This window comes from Artibeus jamaicensis, unplaced genomic scaffold (assembly GCF_021234435.1).
Source record: "Artibeus jamaicensis isolate MK-2021 breed Jamaican fruit bat unplaced genomic scaffold, CSHL_Jam_final contig_887, whole genome shotgun sequence".
Classification (NCBI taxonomy): Eukaryota; Metazoa; Chordata; class Mammalia; order Chiroptera; family Phyllostomidae; genus Artibeus; species Artibeus jamaicensis.
This window is the reverse complement of record NW_026522003.1, coordinates 101,644-126,540: the sequence shown is the minus strand read 5'-3', so window position 1 is coordinate 126,540 and position 24,897 is coordinate 101,644. Positions and strand designations below refer to the sequence as shown.

Sequence of the window (24,897 nt, the reverse complement as noted above, 5' to 3'; positions counted from 1 at the left end):
AAAAATAAAATTATCTCGAAAGGAAGGTATGGTATGTGATAGAATAATCCAAATGTTAGTAAAGAAATGGGTAAATATAAATGAATATTGACCATATGAAGCAACAACCATAATATATAATTTATGGGTAAAAATGAAAAGAGAACTTAATATTAGTCACCAATAATGGATAAGTATGTGAGTGCAGCTGAATTGTTGGGGAAAGGATAATCATACTAAATAATAGTAAACTGTTATACATATATATATATATATATATATATTTAATTTTATTTAGTTATTTTTCAAGTACAGTTTTTTGTCTGTTTCTCCCATCCCAGCCTCCCCCGCCCCGTGCTCCCCACCTCCCTCCCATTTCCAGCCCCCTTAGTTCTCATCCCTGTGTCCTTCCTATTTGTTCCTCCAAATCCCTCCCCTTTTCCTCCCTTAAATTCCCTTCCTTCTCCCCTCTGGTCACTGTCCCCTTGTTCTCTATTTCAGTGTCTTTGTTTTTATTCAGCTTGCTTGTTTTGTTAAGTATATATTTAAAAAATTAAGGGCAGTCCTGGCCAGGTGGCTCAGTTGGAGCGTTGTCCCATACACTAAAAGTTTGCAAGTTTAATCCCTAGTCAGGGCCATACCGGTCCTGGGAGGAGTACACAGGGGACTTTGATTTCTTTCTTTTCTTTTTTAAAAGTATTTTATTTATTTATTTTTAGAGAGAGGGGAAGGGAGGAAGAAAGAGTGGGAGAGAAACATGGATGTGTGAGAGACATAACAATTGGTTGCCTCTCGCACACCCCCAACTGGGGACCTGGCCTTTAACCCAGGCATGTGCCCTGAATGGGAATTGAACTGGCAACACTTCAGTTCGCAGGCTGGTGCTCAATCCACTGAGGCACACTAGCCAGGGCTGATTTCTAATTTCTTATGCTAAGTGGTGGGTATGTGAGCATTCATGCACTTTGTTTTTCTTTGTGTTTTTGGATGTCTGAAATGTCTTATAATAAATAAAAATATATAATGGATTTAAAGCTTATAGTTGGATCTCAGAGGTGCAGCAACATAACTTTATTTTTTATAATTGAACGTAAATTATTCATGAACATTTCTCCTTCATAATGGAATAAACTTAAACTCACCTAACCCAAGTAACTTTATCATTTCTAGTTTAAAATTTCTCAGTTAACTCATTTTCTTTTGAGTAAATTCTTAGCCTTTCAGAGTGCCATATGCCACTCTCCTTTTCCTTCTCTCAGCTAGGACCTGGGTGTAGGAGGCCCTGCGGTCCAGGCACTGTGGTCTAGTTCTCAGTGCCTGCTCAGAAGAATCTTGTCTTTTTTGGCTTTTAGAAGTTGCCTGCTGACACCTAAGGCACAGCTGGTTAGGCCAGGTCTTTGGGCCAGTGTTTTGATACTGATACCCATGCTTCTGAGTATCATACCTTTTTCTTTTGATGCTCATGGTCCCTTCCTTGATCTCAGTGTTCCAGAGCCTTCTCTGGGGCACCAAAGAACACTTGACTGGTCTTTGGGCCAACAACATGGAATGTACAGGTGTTGGTTAGTCTCCCCTCAGGCTCATCTCTTGATTATCTGCCTCAGGCACTGCCCAGGCACCTTGCTGCAGTCTGGCAGTGTCTGTTATATGTTGCTGTTAAATTATCTCAAAACTTAGTGGTTTGAACCAATAATGTTTATTATATCACATGCTTTCTGTGGGTTAGGAATCTGGGAGCAGCTTAGCTGGGTGGTTATGACTCATGGTTTCTCATGAGGTTATGGTCAAGATAGCAGCTAAAGCTGCAGTTATCTGAAGACTTGGAGGATCCTTTTCCAAAATGGCTCACTCACATGGCTGTTGGTGGGGGGCCACGTTTCTTGTTGGTTATCAGTAGGAGACCTCAATTTCTGGACTTCCGCCAGAAGGAGGCATAGATGGAAACATTGTGCCTTCTCCCACAACCAAGTCTAAAAACAACAAAGTTTTAGTAACAAAAAAATGCAGCTAAACCACAGAAAATTGAACAATATGGGAGTCCGACGACAACAAACCACTTAGCCAGGCAAAAAAGTGGAGTGGGTCAGGCAAAAAAGATCCCCTGACCCAAGGGCGCAGGCAGCCAAGGGCAGATCTCAGGTGTAGGGTAGCGACGGACGGACCCAGGGAAGGTGCAAGGTGGCAGGCTGACTGCGGTCACACATTTGTGTGCAGATAAACGGGCAAAGGAGTGAGCACTGAGACAGACTGGGCAGGCCCCAGTGGTGGGGAGGAGCAGAGGGGACCACTATTGCTCTCTCTCTGAGCCCACCCCCACATACAGTGTCTCAAACCAGCAACCCCAGCAACCTGGGTAGCCCCACCCTGGTGAACACCTAAGGCTCCTCTCCTCATACATAACAGCCTCCAACAGATCAAAACATGGCTCAAGAAGAACTCAGAACCTCAGAACCAATAAATCTAAGCAAACAAGAAATTGCCGAACTATCAGAGGCACAATTCAAAACACTGGTGATCAGGATGCTCACAGAACTGGTTGATTTTAGTCACAAATTAGAGGAACATATGAAGGCTAAACTAATTGAAATGAAGGGAAATGTGCAGGAAAGCAATAGTGAATGAAAGTAAACTGGCTCAAATCAAGGGAGTGAACCAGAAAGAAGGAAAAAATGACCAAACAGAAAAATATGAAGAAACAAGAATTCAAAAAAAAGAGGAGAGGCTAAGGGACCTCCAGGACATCTTTAAATGCTCCAACATCCGAATTATAGGGGTACCAGAAGGGGAAGAGGAACAGCCACAAGTGGAATACTTATTTGAACAAATACTAAAAGAGAACTTCCCCAATCCAGCAAAGGAAATAGACTTCCAGGAAATCCAGGAAGCACAGAGAGTCCCAAAGAAATTGGACCCAAGAAAGACCACACCAAGGCACATCATAATTACATTAGCCAAGATGAAAATGAAGGAGAGAATCCTAGAAGCAGCAAGAGCTAAGGGGACAGTCACCTACAAAGGAGTTCCCATCCTACTATCAGCTGATTTCTCAAAAGAGACCTTACAGGCAAGAAGGGGCTGGAAAGAAGTATTCCAAGCCATGAAATCCAAAGACCTACATCTAAGATTGCTCTATCCAGCAATGCTTTCATTTAGAATGGAAGGACAGAGAAAGTGCTTCTCAGATAAGGTCAAGCTAAAGGAGTTCATCATCACCAATCTTTTATTATATGAAATGTTAAAGGGACTTATCTAAGAAAAAGAAGATGAAAATATGAACGGTGAAAGGACAGCAAATTTACAGTTATCAACAACCACACCTAAAACAAAAGCAAACTAAGAGGACAGCTAGATCAGTAGCGAACCATAGAAATGATCACATGAAGGGTTAGCAACAGGTGAGTGGGAGAAGGAGAAGGGTGGAGAAGGTACAGAAAATAAGTAGCATAGACTGTAGATAGAAAATAGGGGGGAGGGCAAGAATAGTAGGGGAAACATAGAATCTAAAGAACTTGAGACACGTGGTCATAAACTAAAAGGGGGGGATGGTGGGGGAGGGGGTGTGCAGGGTGGAGGGGAATGAAGGGGGGAAATAGAACAACTGTAATGGCATAATCAATAAAATATATTTTTAAAAAAAGACCTCAATTTCTTACCACATAAACCTCTTCATAAGGCTGCTTGATGTCCTTATGACATGGAAGTTGGCTTCCCTGGTGCCAGTGATCTAACAAAGTGAGAATGAGGAGGAAGTCTCAATGCCCTTACTGACCAACCTAGTCTAAGAAGTTACATACAATTACTGTATATATGTTAGAAGTGAGTCACTAGGTCCAAGGGGAGAGGAATTTGGCTCTAATTCTTGAAGGGAGGAATGTTAAAGAATTTTTGGACTATATTTTAATAGCATCACAAGTTCTTTGGGGTAATTAGGGCTTCTTTGCAAGGCTCGCAGCCTCTTGGCAATGCCTGGGAATGGTGGCACAATCCTGTTATTTTCAGATACCCCTTCTGCTACTCTGGGTTGAGCCTCAATCTTCTACCTCTCTAGCTGGGTTCCTTCTCAGAGAACCCAGGCAGCATTTATAATCTAGTTTTGTTCTCTCCAGATCTCTTCTAGTTGCTCCCCCAGCCCAGGAAAAGCTGTGTGATGGAAAACTGCTCTAATGTCATACATATCCTGTTTCTTTTCTACTTAAAAAAAAAATTCTTACCTGAGGATATGCTTTTTATTCATTTTAGAGAGAGAGGAAGGGGGTGAGGGTAGAGAGAAAGAGCAAAAAAAGAAAGAGAAGAGAAAAAAAAAGAAAAAAGATAAAGGAAAGCAGAAGAGAGAAACACCAATTGCTGCCTCCTGTATGCACCTGGACTGAGGATTGAACCCACAACTTTTTGGTGTATGGGATGAAGCTCCAAACAGCTGAGCTACCCAGCCAGAACTCTTTTCTATTCTTTGATTATAGAACAGATTGTATGCTCAGTCTTCCAAGATCCAGCTAGTTGGAACACTTAAATATTTTCTTCTCTCATCAAAACCTTGCTTTTACAAGTGACTCTCCTATTTTCCAAGCTATTATTTAGGTATGGAACAAAATAACTTTATTTTGAGATTCAAAGCTAAGGCTTATCTTATTTGTTTCTTTATGCTGCAGAAAGAGAAGGAAGTGCAGATGGGAAGATACATTGGGTAATATTTCAGAACATACTGACTTCCAGCATGACTAGATCCAAGTGCTCTAATGCCATTAGGAATCCACATCTTTCTAGTTCTCAACTCTTCTTTTTTGTAGTTTGTCTTCATTTTCAGAAAGATTTCCCCCTTTATGGCAAGGATGGATTCTTGATTTCTAATCCCAGCAAAAATCTCAGAAGTTGACTCTCCTTGGACAGATTTGGTTCATGTGTCCATCTCATGTGTCCATCAATGTGGCCAAGCATGGATTGTTCTCCATACTTGGGACATGGTTCTGTTGTTGGCCTAGGGGTGGATGGGGGTCCCCACGCATCTTTGCATCCTCCAGTGTGGAACCTCAGCTAGGTTTCCGAGGTGGCAAGGGTCTCATCCCCTCACACCCTAGTTATTGACAGTCCCTTCTTTCTCTCCTGACTGTCTTTTCTTCCATGAGCTTGAGGGGTGGGGAAGAGGGGCAGGAGATTCTCTTAAATTAGATACCTTTAGATCAGAGATTCAGGAGAGTGGGGATTGATCAATATCCTCATGCAGGTGAGGTGGAAATGCCTTCCAGAGCTTTGCGCCCCTTGTGAGAGGGATATACATAAGGACAGTGCTCTGCGCCCAGCAGCCACTTCCTGCTCTCCAGGGAGGCAGATAGAGAGCAGGCTCTGCTGGAGTGTACCCAGCTTCCCTTCAAATGCCTTAAACTCTTCTTTTTTTCTGGGTTCTGGGGATGGGTGGGTTGATGTATTCTTCTTTAGCAACAGAACTAGTGAAACTATTTGCTGCTCTCACAGTCCACCTGACACTTTGGTAGTTAAAACATTCAAAACTCAGCCAGACAACAAGACATGAGAACTTTCTGTCTACATATCTGGATGTAGGGGAAAATGTAGTTGGCTAGCCCTTCAGGAAGTCAAGGGTCCTTCCTCAGTCTGCAGCAATTGCCAGGAATTCATTCATTGAAATGGGACTCTTTTCCCCACAGCTGTTTCCTGAAATAGTAAAAGGAGCTGAGCATAGTCCCTCAGGGTGGTGAGGCCATCACTACTGGGCAGGGACAGGAAGGTTCCCTCAGTGTGGCTGGGGCAGGGTGGGATGGGGATTTGCTGGTGGTAGGCACCTCTGCCCTTCTCCTATGCCACCTCTAACTGTGAGTGGCCTCTGCTTCATTCGTGGAGGGGGGGGGCACGGCACAGATTTTTGCAACTTCTCTCAGGCTCTGGAATTTTACTTGCTAAATGCTAGTCAAATCATCATTTCACTTGGTTTCTGATTAAAATATGGTAGAGCCAACAAAACAACCAAAATCCTAATATGGGGACCTGACAGATAAAGGATCCTAGAACCCTCTCTGCCCCTCCTTTGTAAGACATTCTCCTATGACCCCTGGATTTGTGGTGACAAAGGCAGGGTCCCTGAGCCTCTCCCTCTGTGCAGAGACCAGCTCTTGTCTCATGCGAGTATACCCCCTTTTCTCTCCTCTCCCCTCCACGAAGACTTCTCGATGCCACCCTCTCTAGTGAGACCGTTATCCAGACATCTGTTTTAACTCGGGAGTTGATACCTTCTCATCTCCATATCAGCTCCATCTTCTGTGTGTTTGAGTATTTGTGTGTGTGTGTGAGAGAGAGAGACATCAGTGTGAACAAGAAACGTTGATTGGCTGCCTCCCATATGTGCCCTGATCAAGAATCCAGCCCACAACCTTTTGGTGTACAGGACAATGCTCCAACCCTCTGAGTCACCTGGCTGGGGCCAGAAATTGCATTTCTTACCCAATCAAAGAGAGGGCTACAGGCTGCAGGCTGTTGCCAGTGTTCTAGCTCTGGGCTATAACAGTGGCCATCAGGAGGCTTTATTTGGGTTTGTTTTCCCCTGGCCAACCAGTGTAGCAAACTAGATGCAGGCAGGAAAAGTCAAGCCAGTCTAGGTGAGAGGAATGGTTCTATTTCATAGCTGGGTCATGAGTTATTAAACAGGGGATTTGAAACCCTTAGTAGCTTTTACGGGCAGCTTATGAGGGCTTCTCTGATCAGCAGGGACCTAATGGGAAGATGGTCCCGTGGGACATAAGTCCACAGTAAAAGAAACATATGGTTATGCAAGTGAGAGTGAAGTGACCCTGCATGTGGGGAGGACATAAGTAAGCTTAAAGTACAATCTTACATAATGTATATGGGAGGAAATCATATTCTCATGTGATTTTCTGAATCACCTCCACATACAACAAAATGTTAATAGATTTTATGTATCATGTCCAGGTGCAAAAAACTTATTCAGTGGCCTTCTAGAACAATTTGACATCCTTTCTGGGAACTTTTGAGTGAGTGGGTGAAGTGGTGAAAAGCAAAGTAGACTTGTATCACTTAAGGTTGAATGAGTAATAAAAAATGAACCATGAATATAAATTGAGTACTGTCTATGGTGAGTCATCTGACAGTTCAAAGAGTATAAAGAGTATAAAGTGAGAGAGCTGTTAATTGAATATAAACTGTATTACTTGAGGAAACAAAGAGTGGAAAATGCCTTTTGAGGGTGGAAATTAGAGGTGATGTTTTCCCTTAAGATTTTGGGATGTGCAAATAGATTGCAACATAAAGAAGGCCAGGTGTTAGTCGTAATTCCTTTCATAATAGTGTTTATACCCAATTAAATCCAACATCCTTGCAGAAGAGGGAGATAACTGAGATACAATAGGAAAATTAGCCAATGAAAAATGGAAAGATAGAATATAAAAAGGCAACACCCCATAAAACTATTTAAATTAAGAAATAAAATTCCTGGATTAAGGTTTCCAGGCACTTAAAGTAGTCCTCCTTAGTGATTAACTAGCATAGTTAAGAGGCTGACTGCTATGGGTAAAAACACATCCTTCAAAAAAAAGGATTTTTATTTATTTATTTTTAGAGAGAGGGAGAGAAACATTGATGCATGCAGGAGAGATACATCAACTGGTTGCATCTTGCATGCCCCCTAGTGGGGGCCTGGCCTGCAACCCAGGCATGTACCCTGACCAGTAATGGAACCAGCAACCTTTTGGTTTGCAGGCTGGCATTCAATCCACCAAGCCACAGCAGCCAGAGCTAAAAAACACTCCTTAAAAAAGTATAGTAAAGACTTCTGGTCAAAATGGAGGTAAACATGGCTTACCTCCTTGCACAACTAGAGCAAAAATTATAACTGAAGTATAAACAACTATCACTCAGAATAGTCAGAAAGTTGAGCTGTATGGAAGTCTGACAACAAAGGAATTAAAGAGATCACATTCATCCAGATTGGTAGGAGGGGCAGAGATACATGGAATGGGCAGTCCCATATCCATATGTGGTGGACAAAAATCAGGAAGGATACCTCTGAAGTGAGGTATCCTTTTGACTAAGACAAAAAGTCAAAGCACCTAGTCCAGGGTTCCAGTGCCAGGAAGATAAGTCCCCATAACTTCTGGCTGTAAAAACCAGTGGGGGTTGGGGTGGCAAAAGAAACTGCAGGATTCTCAAGCCTCTCCTCTTAAAGGTCCTGCAGTGGAATTAGGACTTATGCAGCCTCACTCCTTCTGGGCTCCAGCACTGTGGCAGCAGCTGGAAGGGCACCAGTGACATACAGGGAGAAACTAAAGCATCTGGCATCAGGGCATGTGCCCGGGGACAGCTTCCTCTTAGACAGAACTCCAGAGTCCATGCAGCAGCATTGTCCCCTTTCTGAGCCCTCTCCTACACAGAGCCACAGAGCGGTGATGCCATATCTGAGACTCCATCAACCTGGGTTTATATAAAATTGAGAAGCAGACAAAACTAACCTATGGTGTTAAAAGCCAAGATAGCATTACCTTTGGTGAGAAAGGAATGGGCAGGAACTGGAGGCAATTACCTAAGGCTCTGCCCCATCCAACTTAGTGTTACGCTTTTCTACAACAGGCCATACTACTAAGACAAAAAGTCAAAGCAACTCTACCTAATACATAGAAACAAACACAGGGAGGCTACCAAAATGAGGAGACAAAGAAATATGGGTCAAATGAAAGAACAGAATAACTCCAGAAAAAGAACTAAACAAAAAAGGAAATAAGCAATCTATCAGATGCAGAGTTTAAAACACTGGTTATTAGGATGCTCAAGGAACTCATTGGGTACTTCAACAGCATAAAAAAGACCCAGGCAGAAATGAAGATTACACTAAGTGAAATAAATAAAACTTTACAGGGACTCAGGAGTGGAGTGGATGAAGCCAAGAATCAAATACATGATTGGGAACATAAGGAAGTAAAAAACATTCAATCAGAATAGCTAGAAGAAAAGAGGTATCCCCCCATACTAAGGACAAGCCAAGGAGCCTCTGGGACAACATCAAATGTACAAACATTTGAATCAGGGGTGCTGGAAGGAGAAGAAAAAGAGCAAGAAATCGAACACTTATTTGAACAAATAATGAAAGAAAACTTTCCTAATTTGGTGAAGGAAATAGACATACAAGTCCAGGAAGCACAGAGAGTCCTAAAGAATGGACAGAGAAGACCACACCAAGACCCACTGTAATTAAAATGCCAAAGGTTAACTATAGAGAGAGAATCTTAAAAGCAGCAAGAGGAAAGTAGATAGGTATCTGCAAAAGAGTTCCTATAAGACTGTTAGCTGATTTCTTATAAGATATTTGCAGGCTAGAAGGGATTGGCAAGAAGTATTCAAAGTGATAGAAAGCAAGGACCTACAACCTAGATTACTCTATCCAGCAAAGGTATCACTTAAAATTGAAAGACAGATAAAGTGCTTCCCAGACAAGGTAAAGCTAAAGGAGTTCATCATCACCAAGCCATTATTATATAAAATGTTAAAGGGACTTATTTAAATGAAAGAAGGTAAAACATGAATATTAAAATGGCAGTAAATTCACAACTGTCAATAACTGAATCTAAAAATCAAACTAAGCAAACAACCACAACAGAAACAGACTCATAGATATAGAGATCATTTGGAGGGTTATCAGCTGGTAGGGGGAAATGGGAGAATAGGCAAAAAGATGGAGGGATTAAGAAGCACGAATTGGTAGTTACAGAATAGACAGGGGGGTGTTAAGAATAGTATAGGAAATAGAGTAGCCAAAGAACTTATATGAATGATTTATGGGCATGAACTAAGGGGGGGGATTGCTGGAGGGAATGAGGATACAGGGTGGAGGGGGGCAAGGAGGAAGAAATTGGACAACTAATGGCATAATCAATAAAATATATTAAAAATATAGTAAAATTAGCTGGATAAGAAAGAAGAAAAATCACTTAATAAGATTTAGATGTTAATTAGAAATGAGATAACCAAAGAACTTAGGGGGACTAAAACCCAACTTAACAAAAACCCAAACTTTTCATTTCAGTGTAACATTAATGTAACTCAGTGAGTTATCACAGAGTGAACATATTCATATAAGCACGACCCCAGTCAGTACGAGCCCTCCAGAAGCCTCCCACTCCCCAAGCTATGCACCTTCTTCAGTTCCTGCCCCTTCCTTTCTCACTCAAGGTAATACTATCTTGGCTTTTAACACCATAGGTTAGTTTTGTCTGCTTCTCAACTTTTTATAAATGGACTGACACAATACATCTTTTTTTTTTTTTTGGTATGGCTTTTTTCTCTTCCCAAATTATGCTTGTGAGATTCATCCATATTATTCTATTTTTATTGAGATTTTTATTTTATTTATTTTTACTTTTCACTGATTCTTCAAGATAGTGATTCTTTCAAATTACAACAACAGCAACAAAACATGTGTATACAAATAGATATATAGATAGAGATGCAGTCAGGCTGGAAATTCAGGTAAGAGTGATGTTGCAGTCTTGTTCAGATTCCATGGGGCAGCAGGCTGGAAACTCAGGCAAGGTTTGTGTGCTGCAGTCTTGAAGAATTTCTTCTCCTTTAGAAAACCTCAGGCTTTCCTCTTAAGGTCTTCAACAGATAGGATGAGATCCACCTACCTGCATTATGGAGGTTTACTCAAAGTCTACTAATTTACATGTTAATCACATTAAAAGGCCTTTATGGGGACAGCTGTAGTCCCTGTTGTTGCCATTGGTCCTGGGGTCATTATTAATAGTCGTTATCTTTCTCCTCGAGTACCCATCTACACCCAGCTTCCCACCCCCCATTCTGCCCCTTGGAAGCACGTCTTTTGGTTTAGGTTGCTACCCTATTAGGTTTCAAAGATCTGACATGCAGAGAACATCAGCAGCAATTGGGGCTGTAGCTAGTGAATTGTCTATAGTTCATTGTTATTGCCATGGTACATCTGGCTTTCCAGGACACCATCCCCTGCATGCTTTACATCTTTGAGGGTGCCACTAAACTAAGCCAGTTTGATGCAGACCCCAGCTTGTGGGGTCCGCCACATTCTGGATGAGATACGAGAAATTCACACGGACTAATGAGTCCTGTGGAGAAAGAGGGATGGCATGGCTTCTCTCTCAAGAGGAAAAAAAGCCTCGGCCCTTGCCTTGACAGGCATTTATTGCTTTTCTTGGCATATTACATGATGGTCCTCATTTACTATGCACAGGTTCGCTTTACCTGGTTACCTTTTGCAGAAAACAAAGGAGAGGATGTCGCTAATCATATTACAGAAGAAGGATATTTGCAAATGCAAAGGGAAAAGTGGTTGAACCGGTTACACTCCATACTGGGGAGGTTTAGCACAGACTTTAGGAAGTTACAGTAGGCATTTTCTCCCTTAATTCGGGGTGAGGGAGTTTTAGTAAGAGCAAGCCTCATAGCAGTCTAGGCACAATGCAGGCCTGGTTCCCCATGGGAGAACCTATCCATGGCTGTGGGTCCTGTCTGGGCCCACGCCACACAGAATGGTCTTCTGTATCCCCCCTTGTTTTTAGTTAGGACTGCTATAGATCCCACAAAGCTTGCTACTTGCTGGTCTCTCACATGACCCTGGGAAAATAATTTGCAAATGTATCAAAGTACACAGAGCATTATTATAATGAACAAGCAACCAGCAGTTCCAAAGACCCACATTCTCAGATTAAGCCCATCAATCATTGTCAGGCAGTAATGATCAAATAGGTAATCTTCAAAGAACTCTGAGGGCCTATTTTTGAGTCAGGGTCAGATAACTAAAGGGCCATAAAACTTTGGGGAAACAAACTTATTTGGGGCTTGGACCCTTATCATTTAAATTGAGGGTATCAGCAAAGTAGGTTTTATAGGATTTTATGCATTCTTTCTTAGGCCTGATCACTCTGGGAAACTCACTCTTTCCAGCACAGGGCCACACCCACCTCCAGCATTGTTTCAGGCTTAGGCGAGCAGGGGAAGTAAGGCAGCTAAGAGATTAGGAGACTTCTTGCAGACAGAATGAGGACAGAGACTGTGTCAAAGCCAAGGGGCAAGGGTCCATCACCCCCTTTTTCTATAACCCCCCAAGTCCTTCCTTGAGGGCCTCCTCATTATCATGCCTCTCTTAGGTAGTCCCCCCTTTGAGGAATCTTATCCGTCATTGGCTAACCGATCATGCAGTGGGGGTCAGGCAGGGTGAAGTAAAGTGGGCAGAGACAGTGCTCCTGTCAGGGAGATAAGCTTTGTCTCCTTAGTGGCTTATGGTCAGAAGGTAGCTCACTCAGCCTTAGCCATGGTGGGGTTACAGCTCCTGAAACCACCCAGGGCAGTTCCCAACACCATTCCAGCTAGGATGTTGCATTGCTTTTGAGTTCCCATTTTGGCCAGAGGTTTTGAGGCACCCACACAGGCTTTTCTACCAAAATGGACCTTACTTTATAAATCAGAGAATCATTATGAGAGCCTGTCAGCCTCTACCTACTGTATATACATTCCAAGTATGCACAAATCCTCCACTCTACTTTCCTAAATTCTGTGTGATTGTGCCATCTGTCACTGTTGGGAACTGACAGATTCTTTGAGGTTAAAGGCTCAAAGGACAGGTTGACATAATTGTTTCACAGTCCAGAGGTGGGGTTGGCAATGGAAAATTTACAGTTGGTTGTGATGCACTTTTCAGAACCAGCAGGCCCAGCAAAGATAAGCTCATGTGTGAGATGAAAATCAGAGATTTTCATCAGGAACAGCACCATGAAAATTAGCAAAGATCTTAGCTTCCTGGCTACCCTTGCCCAATGATGCAACTACTGATGAGGAAACTAACCCAAAGTAATGCAGCCAACTCCTCTTCTGGGGAGCCAATGTGTCTGATAGCCCTAAAGCCATGTTATAGAACCCAAACCAAAAACTTTAAATACTTCAACTATTCAAATAAACTGAAAATACTGAAAGGTTGAGTAAGGACAGAAGACTTTCATGATTTAATAAAAAAACATAGACTCAGTAAATAATGGTCTTAACCACAAAGCACACAATCTGGGCAGAGATCTACTAGCTTCTCCTTAATCTCTCTCTGGCCTGGGGGACTGAGGTGGGATGTGCAGTCATGGATTATTTTACAGTAAGAAGAGGAAATGTCCAGGGTCTTCCCAGGAAAAACAATCCTGCCTTAGAGCCCCCATCCTGACACAGGTCACCCCCTGTCATTAAGCACACAGCTCTGCGTTTTGGCATGTAATCAGTACTCAGTGTGTTTCGACTTGAGCAGTGTTGGCTTCTGTGTCTCTCTTAGCTTAGGGGACTAGCTGGGTCAGTGTGTGCTGGGCAGGCCTGGGATGGTACCCTTCCCATGGGTTGGGTGAAGCCTCTTGTGCTGAGAGATGAAACTCATGCAAATTCTTGCCTTTGGTGATTAACACCAGCTAGGTGGGAGCAAGCAACAAGCAATGACCCCAGGATCTCAGAGTCAAATTTCTATTGCTGCATGCTCTTGTCTTTCCTGAGTGTGGACCCATATGGAGCTTGTTTGATGGGAGGAGGGGTGTCACTGCCACAGGATGATTTAGGGCATTGGGTCCTGGGTGGCAAGGCTCAGCAGTGTCCAGCTTGGAGTCCCCTTGTAGCTGCCACCATGGGTGGTTCCCCCAGCCCTGGGTCTGGAGGGTCATGGGCCTCTCCTGTACTTTCTGTCCTGGGGATCGGGGTCCTGTGTGCTCTGGTTCCACATCTTTCTGGGAAGGTCCTTCTGGTTTATGTGTTCTCCGTGTGTTTTTTTTCCTATGCAGACACAAAATATACATTTAAAAAGTTGAGATTTCACTATAGGGAGGTTTTTATATAACTTAAAAAGCATTATATTGTATGGAATTTTCCAAAATTATTAAATGTTTTTGAAAATAAATTTTTGCCCTGACTGGTGTAGCTCAGTGGATTGAGTGCAGGCCTATGAACCAAAGGGCTGCCCGTTCACATGCCTGGGTTGTGGGCCAGCTCCCCAGTAGGGGGCGTGATAGAGGAAACCACACACTGATGTTTCTCTCCCTCTCTCCTTGTCCTCTCTCTAAAAATAAATAAATAAAATCTTAAAAATTTTTTAAATGAATCCAAAATATTCAATTATATGAATTTACCATTTAAACGTGTTCCATGGCTCAAATTTCATTTTCTGTTTTTATTCTTAAGTATGGTTTAATACTCTTCTCCATTTCTGTACATCACAACACTAAGAATTTGCTGCTTAGGATCTGCCTGTAGAGCCTATAGAAAATGCAGAGGCTATGGTTTTTAGCCCCTCGAACTGATGTGTTTGTAGAATTTCATCTTTTTTTATTACTGAGAATACTAGGGTTAAACTCTTTATTCATGACTCTTTGGTATATCTTTGCTTATTTCTTAAAGAGGAATTCCTAGGAAGAGTTCACTCAATGGAAGGGATTCACTGTACCACCAGAAGCGAGGAGTGCTGTCAGCGGCAGGCTCCTGTTGTGTCTGTCCCTGCCCTGCCCTGTTTTCTCTCCTCCAGCCAGTCCCTCAGCTGGCAACAGTTTGTGCTGAGCAGGCTCTGCACTTCTGTCTTTCTGCTGGTTTGGGTGTAGCCCTGTGTGGCAGGGTATTGCTTGTGTGGAACTTTTGATGCTATTCCTTCTCTCATCTGTTTCAGGTATCTCCTTTGCAGCAACAAGTGAGAGGTAATCTACATCTCAGATTAAAGCTCCACAGATAGTACATCTTTTCTTATTGAAGTGGACTACAAGGAGGACCTTATATGGTACTAACTGCCTTTCCTATATCATGTATCTAAACCAGTGGTTCTCAAATGAGGATGATTCCTGCCCTCCTCACCTCCCTAACCCTCCACCCCCTGGGGGATATTTAGCAATGCCTGGAGACATTTTTGGTTGTCACAATATGGTGGTGGAGGGGGTTGCTACTGTCATCAAGTAGGAAGAGATCAGGGATGCCGTAAATATTGTACACCAGTTTATTTATTTAAAAAATGTTTTATTTATTCGTTTTTAGAGAGAAGGGAAGGGGGAGAGTAAAAAGGGAGAGAAACATAATGTGAGAGAGAAACACCAATTGGTTGCTGCTCATACATGCCCCTACTGGGACTGGACTGTAACCCAGGCATGTGCCCAATTGGGAATTGAACAGGTGGCACCTCGCTTTGCGGAATTGTGCCCAACCATCTGAGCCACACCAGTCAGGGCAACATTGTACACCTTGTTTGCAATTAAAATGTTCTTAGTGATTTCTGAATATCACTAAAGATAAATCTTAGTATAGGGTTGATAATTAAGACAAGAAGGGATCTGGTGTATTTCTTGTTTAAGTTGGAAATATGAATCCTGCCTCTCAGGGAATCCCTTTCTCTTCTTTTTTTTTTTTTTCTTTCCCTATTTTCCCCCCTTTTTTTTCTCTTTCCCTGTTTTTTTTTCTTCATTATTTTCTCTGTCTCTCTTTTACACACCTATGTGCCCACCTCTTTCAAAGCTTATAGGCTGCCTGGATTGGGTATCAGGTTGCTATGTGCAGGGAGAAGAGACCATTAGAGAGAGGAGACACACACTCATTTCTGGAAGTTGAGTCCTTATTGAGGTTTATTGAGAGCTTTGTAGCATAGAGGAATCGTCTTGAGGATTAGGGGTGTGGCAGGACTTTCGTAGGAATCAAAGGCAGCTCCACAGTCTGTGATGTAGAGAACCTGCTCAGGTCCTGTTAAGATTTCATCTTGGACTGGCCCAAGCTCCAGGGTTAATTCTCCTTCAGGACCTTATTGATCCAAGGCCGGTAATGGGAGATCCGGGTAAAGACAGCAGGGGGCTTGGCATTCCACTGTCCATAGGAGACAATGCCCTGGGCCACCCCAGCACACAGAAGAGGGCCCCCTGAGTCTCCCTGGGTTGGGTGGGGCGGCAGGGGGATGGAGAGAGAGAGAGAGAGAGAGAGAGTCAGTCAAAGGTGAGCCAGGGAAGTCATCCATTTCTGCCCATGGGTTCCATCTCTGAGTCACAGTAAGACCTAGGGTTAGACCCAGGAACCCTGGCTCCTCATGGGGTTATACGTCTTGGTCTGATACCCCTTCCTGTTTTCCTTCTTGTTATCCCATGTCCTGTGTAGCAGACTGAGAGGGACAGTTAGAGACTGCACAGGGCCCTGGGAGAATGGGTCCACAGAGGGACAATTCCAGTGTCCTCAGTTCTTTGATCTCAAACCTGGCCACTGGCTGACAATTTTTTTTAACTCCATCTCATTCCAGAAGATGTCTACACCTTGAAAAGTGATTTGTGGAGAAGAACCCCTGTCTAAGGATTACCTTAAATACGGATTTTCTCTTTTTGGGCTTGCCCACACACAGCTGAAGATTGGGGTCAAAATCTTGGAAGTGTCTGCAGGCCTGGGTATCCATAAGTCTCAGCTTCACCTCTTGCAGAGTGTTGGAGCCTGATTTCCCTACTTCTGTTATTCCCCAGCCAGCCACCCGGCACATTCTCCCAGGTGGGATGAAGTTGAACTGGGGTGGAAGAGGGAGTGTCCCCACGGCCAGAGTCAGGTTGGCTTTCTCATTCAACTGTGAAGGGAATGAGGGTTGTCAGTGCTAGTAATGGGTTAGGATGCTGTTGGAAGCCATCAGGGAGGGAGAGCACACATTGTTTTATATTGGAGTCACGTCCAGAGAGGGGAGTTGTGCAGGGAGTGCGAGGGCATTGTAGTCCAGCAGCAGGTCAGGAAAATTTCAGGGCAATGAGGACCTGAAGGAGAAGGCTAAGAGAACAGGAAATAGAGGAGAAAAAAAGATATTTTCACCTTTAGTAACATGATGTCGTGAAGGGTAAGAGTGTGATCAAATTTTGGATGAGGGAATTGTTTTATGACCTCAAGCTTCTGCCATGTGTCTTCTTTCTTCCTTATGTCATGGGCTCCAAGGGTGACCATTATAGACCTGTTATGACAGAGAGGAAGGATAAAGAGAAGCAGGGATGGTCTGGGGTTTCTCCTGGGATGTACCCTGTCTGAGAGAAGGGGACTGGAGTCTCTCAGTAGGTAACAAGACTCTATTCACTCCCCTTTTCCTGTGTCACTGTGGCATTTGTGGGGCTCAGGTTTTACTCAGGGAAGGCTTTTCCCAGGGACCAGAGACAATTTCTAAGACTCTGAGGAATTTCTGGGGACTGAGCAGGCCATGAAGGACCCAGGGGACAGGGTTAGCACTTCCTAGATAACTTTTGAGAGCCAGCCCTCTGCAGCAAGAGACATCAGAGAAAAGGAAGAGGTGGTGGGGTCTCAGATGGACTCTGTTTCCTGCCTCCCAGGGAAAGGATAGGTCAGCTCCCTGAGAACTAAGGGCCTATATTTTTGGAATGATCATAGAGTAATGACCAAGTGGTTCAGAGAACTGGGTGGGGCCCTGAGAAGTGAGTGGAGAATCTTGTGTGTTGGGTTTGGGGAGAGGGGGAGTTACTTTTAGAGGCGGGTTATTTGGTTGGCATCTCCTATTCTTTTGTAGGAGAGCTGGGTGTCCAGTGACTAAGGATCAGGGCATCCATTCAGTCAACAAAAACAATTTTCTTAGCCCAACTCTTGCCTCTCCTTAAAGGAACCCAGGCCCATGAACCCCTCCTCAGGCCCCCCCTCTGGGTGAGTCTCTGGTTGCTACCCTGGATATTTGGAGAGAAAGAGGACCCTGTTGTCTCACCTTCCTGCACAGTGAGCAGCTGTCAGCACAAAGTTCCGTCTTATCAGGAAACCACCACAATGTGCTACTTCATTCTGGGCAGTGACAATTTCCAGGTGGGCCATATAGGGGCGAGAGTGAGGCTTGCATTCTGTGCCCCCAATGATCTCCCCTGGAAGAGGGAACCACAAGGCTTGAACACAGGCATTGGTACCCACTCCAGAGAATGCACAAGTTGGGTTAAAGTTGAGAGTATGTTTCTTGACTCTCACCCTTACCCTGCATTCTGCCCATCTTCCCTCTCAGATGTCTCTAGAGTCTGCTTTCCCTAGGCACAGCTTCCTACATAAATTCTCATCCCTTCCTTTAGGCACAATAGCCAACCAACCTCAGATGCTGTTCAGGCATTTTCCCCCTCAGATTTCCCCCACTCCCATTCTGCCCCTGCCTCAACCCTTCTGTCACCATGAAGGACAAGCTCTCCAAGGTTCCTGTCTTGACTCTCTCCACAGCCTATGAGCTGTGTCACAAAAGAACCAAATTCTAAGTTAATGTGTAGCTCCAAAGCTCAGAGGATTGAGAACATAAGACTTTACACACATGGCCACACATGTTAGAGAAGAAATCCCTTTTCCTCCCAACTGCTCTGGGCTTTTCCTTGTTCCTGGGAACTACCATAGGCTGCAGAGATGTGGTGGGAGCATCCCAAGGGGAAGCTTTACTCTGGACTCTTGAAGAGAGATCCTGCTACTCTCCCGTTTAAGAGTCATCTATATTCAGACAAAACTTTGTTTTAGGAGCTGATCCTGAAGCTCCCAGAGGGAAGAACCCGGAGACTCACCAGCTTCGGATCTGGAGCATAGGAGAAAGAACAGCAGGGGAAGAGGAAGAGGGCCCATCTTCTCAGAGAGGCTGCCCATGGCAGGTGCTGCTTCTGTCTTTCAGTCTTGGGCTTTATAACTCCCAGCAAGGAGGGAAAGGGCAGGGCTGGTAACTACAGGAACTGGGTGGTCAGATTTTTAAAAACTTCTTCCCCCCCCCATTCTAAGCTGTCTGTCTTTTTGATCAGAAGTTCCCCCAGCCCTGACTTGTGTGACTCAGTGGGTTGGGCATTGTCCCACAATCTGAAAGGTTACACTTTGATTCCTGGCAACATGCCTGGGTTGCAGGACAGGCCCCCAGTATGGGGCGTGAGGCAACCAATCAATGCTTCTCTCACACATTGATGTTTCTCTCCCTCCCTTCGAAGTTCCCCCAGAGTTGCCCTTTGTTTTGCTAGAGGTAAAGTTGAGGCCTGAACTCTGAAGTGCTGGCTTCCAGGATGAACTCTCCACTGTGGTCCCTTACCTGGAGTGGGGGGTGGGTGGAGGGGTCATCTCTTTTCCAGTCAGAACAGTTTGTTAGAGGTCCATCAGAAACACGGGGGAGGGAGATTTGCTACACTGAGCATTCAGAAGCATATGCACTTTTATGGCTATAGCCCACAGTAGGAAATAAATTTTGCAAAAACACTCAATGCCATATGCATGTTATATGTGAGTACATGAGCACAAATATATACACATACAAATGAGTAAAAAATTTCAGGAAACAATATTTATCCTTATCAGATACAGTGTCCTTTCTTAGTTTCCATTGCATTGCATTGCATTGCATTGCATTGCATTGCATTCCATTCCCTGTTAAAACATGAATACTATCCATTTAAAGGATTATTACCTGTAGTTTGAAAAACATTAATCTGGCTCTTTCTCTTCTTCTGAATCATGTTCATTGGAAGAAGAAAAGTGGGATCCAAGGAGAGTAGATGGGGGAAGTAAACATACCTTGTTTTAAGACTTTACATATATTATCACAGGATAAAATGGAATTATCATTAAAAAAAAGATTTTACTTATTTTTAGAGAGAGAAAGGGAGGGAGAAAAAGGGAGAGAAACATCAACATGTGGTTGCCTCTCACGTTCCTCCTACTGGGGACCTGGACTGCATCCCAGGCATGTGCCCTGCCTGCGAATTGAACCTTTGGTTTGCAGGCTGGCACTCAGTCCACTGAGCCACATCAGCCAGTGTGGAATTAGCATTTTTGAGAGCTTATGCATATCATTTATTGTTATAACTCTGATGTGTTTTCATCACAATATTGTAAAGTAGGTATTATTATCTGAATTTTATGTATCTGCTATCCGGGCTTATGGTTCAGAATTAGACTTACCTGATTCCAAATTAAGGGCCCTTTCTCCTGTACCACCAAAGGGAAATAGAGAAGTTGAGCTCTGCCAGTGGTGATATACAGATGTGGAAGGATGATCACTTCTGGGGGGTTGGGGTTTCCTACTCTCACATTAGGAATTAAGTTATTTTGCTGAAAAAAATATGTGCACACAGATGTCAGTGTCTGAGTTTTTTTTTTTCCTCCATAACCACCTTGGGAGATACCATTACGGTGATTTTACAGATGTAGAATTGAGACACACACATTAACATGACCAAGATCACACAAGTCATAACTATCCTAACTGGGTTTTAAGTGCATGTCTGTTGTGTTCCCCAGAGTTGGAGAAGGGAAGTTTCGGGAAGAGTGGGGTAACATGGTGGTATGCCATTTCTCTTGGATATTTGTAAAGCATTTAGTTCAGAAATGGGGAAGCACAGGGGCCTTATACCTTCCCAGGTCATTCTATCAGACCTTAGTCTCAGCTTGGATTTGTAACTGGGGTGCTACAATTCTTAGTATATATTGACTGAGTCCTCTGTTGCCCTCAGTTCTGACCCTGTCTAGAAGAGAACATTTACATATTTTCCTAATACTTGAGGAGTGCTTGCACTAATTCATTTACTCTCTAGAGTTACCAGTTTAAAGTACAGAATGCCAAGTGAAATTTGTGTCACAGATGAATAACAAATCATTTTTTAAGTAGATGAGTGTCCCAATATTGAATAAGATATACTTATAATAAAATTGTCTGAAATTCAAAATTCAAACACCTGAGAGTCCTGTATTTTTATTTGCTAAAACTAGCAACCATACTCTGCATTCTACTGCTAGCAAAGCAGAGAAAAATTTGGAGTTGCAGAAGTTTTGTCCTGTAGCACTGTACCAGTTAGACCAAAAAGCAGAGGTGTAAACAAATGAAGGGCATTTGTTTTTCACTCATGTAATGAGGAGTTGAGAGGTAGGAAGTCCAGGGCTAGTGTGATTGCTACACAGCATCATTAAGGTTCAGATCCACCAAGACTCAAGTTTTATTTCACCTGCACTGGCTGAGGGTGAGACAATGGAATAGGTGTAGCTACAGTCAGGCGACCAGTTTCTGAAATGAGAACTGCACTATCTGACCATGTTTCTTCCTTGCTATGTCATGTGCCTGTTTACATATTTCAATAGCTTTCTTTTTTCTCTCTCTTCTATGTTCCTTCTGCTGTTTTATATGTGGTACATTGTTGTTGGTAAAGTTTATACTTTAGCCTACGGTTTGCTGAATATTAGTTTGGAAGTGTGACTAAATTAGAAGTGGAATGGCTATCATGTAGAGTTTCTGAACTTGGAGTTGAAATTAGTAACTAATGAGACTGGGTTATTTCATTTCTGGGGAGAGCCAAGTCTCATTTTTCTCTGGACAAAATAACCACATAGTGATGGTTATGTTCAATGAGAGCATTTTTGTTTTGGGGAATAGTAAGTATGGTAAAAGAATACACGTTCATGTTGGGCAGCTAAATGATGGATTATAGTGGATATTTGCCATGTATGCGGTGGATCCATAGTGTCTTTTGAATGTCCTTCCTGTACTAGCAGAATTGTCAATTATGATTCTTGCCTTCATAAGGTAGAACGCACAACTTCCTTTTTTCTTTTTTAATTTATTTATTTTAATTGTTGTTCAAGTACATTTTTTTGTCTTTTACTCCCATCCCAGCCCACCCCCACAGTGCTCCCCACATCCCTCTCATTTCCATCCCCTTAGTTTTTGTCCATGTGTCCTTTATACTTATTCCTGTAAACCCTTCCCCTTTTCCCCTGAAATTCCCTCCTCTCTCCCCTCTGGTCACTGTCAGCCTGTTCTCTGTTTAGTGTATTTGATTATATTTTGTTTGCTTGTTTGTTTTGTTGTTTAGGTTCCTGTCGAAGGTGAGATCATATGGTATTTGTCTTTCACCACCTGGCTTATTTCACTCAGCATAATGCTTTCCAGTTCCATCCATACTGTTGCAAAGGGTAGTAGCTCCTTCTTTCTTTGTGCTGCATAGAATTCCATTGTGTAAATGTACCATAGTTTTTTGATCCATTCATTTACTAACAGGCACCTAGGTTGCTTCTAGCACTTGGCTATTGTAAATTGTGCTGCTATAAACATTGGGGTGCATAGGTTCTTTTGGATTGGTGTTTCAGGGTTCTTAGGTTATAATCCTAGCAGTGGAATTGCTGGGTCAAAAGGCAGTTCCATTTTTAGTTTCCTGAGAAAATTTCATACTGTTTTCCATAGTGGTTGTACCAGTCTGCAATCCCACCAACAGTGAACTAGGATCCCCTTTCCCCCACAACCTCTCCAACATTTGTTGTTTGTTGCTTTGTTTATGATGGCCATTCTGACCAGTGTAAAGTGGTATCTCATCGTGGTTTTAATTTGAATCTCTGATAGGTAACGATATTGAGCATCTTTTCAATGGATCCTCTGGATCCTCTGTATGTCCTCCTTGGAGAAGTGTCTGTTCAACTCATTTGCCCACTTTTTCATTGGGTTCTTTGTCTTCTTAGAGTGGAGTCATGTAGGTTCTTTGTATATTTTGGAGATTAAACCCTTGTTAGAGGTATCATTGGCAAATATGTTTTCCCATACAGTTGGTTCTCTTTTTATTTTAATACTGTTTTCTTTACCCATGCAGAAGCTTTTTATTTTGATGAGATCCCATTTGTTTATTCTTTCCTTTATGTCCCTTGCTCTAGGGCCATATCAGTAAAAATGTTGCTGCGTGAAATATCTGAGATTTTCTTGCCAATGTTCTCCTCTAGGACTTTAATGGTGTCATGGCTTATATTTAAGTCTTTTATCCACCTTAAATATAATTTGGTGTATGGTGTAAGTTGGTGCTCGAGTTTCATTTTTTTTGCATGTAGCTGTCCAGTTATCCTAACACCGTTTGTTGAAGCAGCTATTTTTACTCCATTGTATGTTGCTGCCCTCTTTGTTGAATATTAATGGACTGTAGAGACTTGGGTTTATTTCTGGGCTCTCTGTTCTGTTCCATTGGTCTACGTGCCTGTTTTTATGCCAGTATCAGGCTGTTTTGATTACAGTGGCCTTGTAATACAGTTTGGTATCAGGTATTGTGATCCCTCCTACTTTGCTCTTCTTTCTCAAAACTGCAGCTGCTATTCGGGATTGTTTATGTTTCCATATAAATTTTTGAAGTGTTTGTTCTATGTCTGTGAAATATGCCATTGGTGCTTTAATAGGTATTACATTGAATCTGTATATTGCTTTGGGTAGTATGGACATTTTGATGATGTTAATTCTTCCAATCCCTGAACATGGTATGTGTTTCCATTTGTTTGTGTATTCCTTGATTTCTTTCTTCAGTGTTGTGTAGTTTTCTGAATACAGGTCTTATACCTCCTTGGTTAGGTTTATTGCTAGGTATTTCATTTTTCTTTTTGCTATATCAAATGGGATTCTTTCTTGATTTCTGCTTCTGCTGTTTCATTGCTGGTATACAAAAATGCCTTTGATTTCTGGGTATTGACTTTGTATCCTGCTGTCTTGCCAAATTTATTTATTAGGTTGAGCAGTTTTGGGGTGGAGTCTATAGGATTTTCCATGTACACTCTAATGTCATCTGCAAACAGTGACAGTTTTGTTTCCTCCTTTCTGATTCGGATGCCTTTTATTTTTCTTTTCTTGTCTGATCACTGTGGCTAAAACTTCTAATACTATATTGAATAGAACTGGTGAAAATGGACAACTTGTCTTGTTCCTGATCTTAGTGGAAAAGATTTAAGTTTTTGCCCATTGAGTATGATGTTGGCTGTAGGTCTCTCATATATGGCCTTTATTATGTTGAGGAATGCTCCCTCTATTTCCACTTTGCTGAGTGGTTTTTTTTTAATCATAAATGGGTGCTGTACCTTATCAAATGCTTTGTCTACATTATTGATATGATCATGATCATGTGATTTTTGTGTTTGTTTTTGTTTATATGATGTATTACATTTACTGATTTGCAAATATTGAGCCATCTTTGCATCCCTGGGATGAATCCCACTTGGTCATGATGTACAATTTTTTTAATGTATTGTTTGGATGCAGTTTGCTAATATTTTGTTGAGGATTTCAGCGTTTATGTTCATCAGCGATATTGGCCTAAAGTTTTCTTTCTTTATAGTGTCTTTATCGGGTTTTGGGATTAGGGTGATGCTGGCTTCATAAAGAGAGTTTGGGAGTCTTTCATCATTTTAAATTTTTTGGAATAGTATGTGAAGGATAGGGGTTAGCTCTTACTTAAATGTTTTGTAGAATTTTCCTGTGAAACCATCTGGTCCAGGGTTTTTGTGTGTCAGGAGTTTTTTGATTACTGCTTCAGTTTCATCTGCTGTTACTGGTCTGTTCAGGCTTTCTGCTTCTTCATTCAGTTTTGGAAGATTATATTTTTCTAGAAATTTGTCCATTTCACCTAGGTTTTCAAATTTCTCAGCATACAGTTCTTCATTTCTGTGGTGTCAGTTGTAATCTCTCCTCTTTCATTTCTGATTGTTTATTTGGGTCCTTTCTCTTTTTTAATTTATTTTTATTTTTAAAATATATTTGGTTGATTATGCCATTACAGTTGTCCCATTTCCCCCTTTCTTTCCCCTCCACCCTGTATACTCTCTCCCCCACAATTCCTTCCCTTTACTTTATGTCCATGTGTCACAAGTTCTTTAGATTCTATATTTCCCATACTATTCTTGTCCTCCCCCCTGTCTATTTTCTACCTACCATCTATGCTACTAATCTCTGTACCTTTTCCCCCTTCTCCTCCTCCTGCTCCCCTGTTGCTAACACTCCATGTGATCTCTATTTCTATGGTTCCCCTCCTGATCTAGCTGTTTTCTTAGTTTCCTTTTGTTTTGGGTGTGGTTGTTGATAACTGTGAGTTTGCTGTCCTTTCACTGTTCATGTTTCTTTAACTTCTTTTTCTTACATAAATCCCTTTAACATTTCCTATAATAATGGCTTGGTGATGATGATCTCCTTGAACT

At 42.4% G+C, this 24,897-nt stretch overlaps 1 protein-coding gene across 1 annotated transcript; it reads right to left on the bottom strand.

Moving 5' to 3' along the window:
* Window positions 1–15,618: 15,618 nt before the first annotated feature.
* Window positions 15,619–18,579, bottom strand: LOC119037235 (chymase-like). Its single transcript, XM_037129333.2, has 5 exons — window positions 18,501–18,579; window positions 17,681–17,831; window positions 16,792–16,927; window positions 16,301–16,555; window positions 15,619–15,882 (listed from the first exon to the last, which is right to left on the bottom strand). The coding sequence occupies exons 1-5, from the start codon at window positions 18,577–18,579 to the stop codon at window positions 15,739–15,741; spliced, it is 765 nt and encodes a 254-aa protein (XP_036985228.1). The 3' UTR covers window positions 15,619–15,738.
* Between the last annotated feature and the right edge of the window lie 6,318 nt (window positions 18,580–24,897).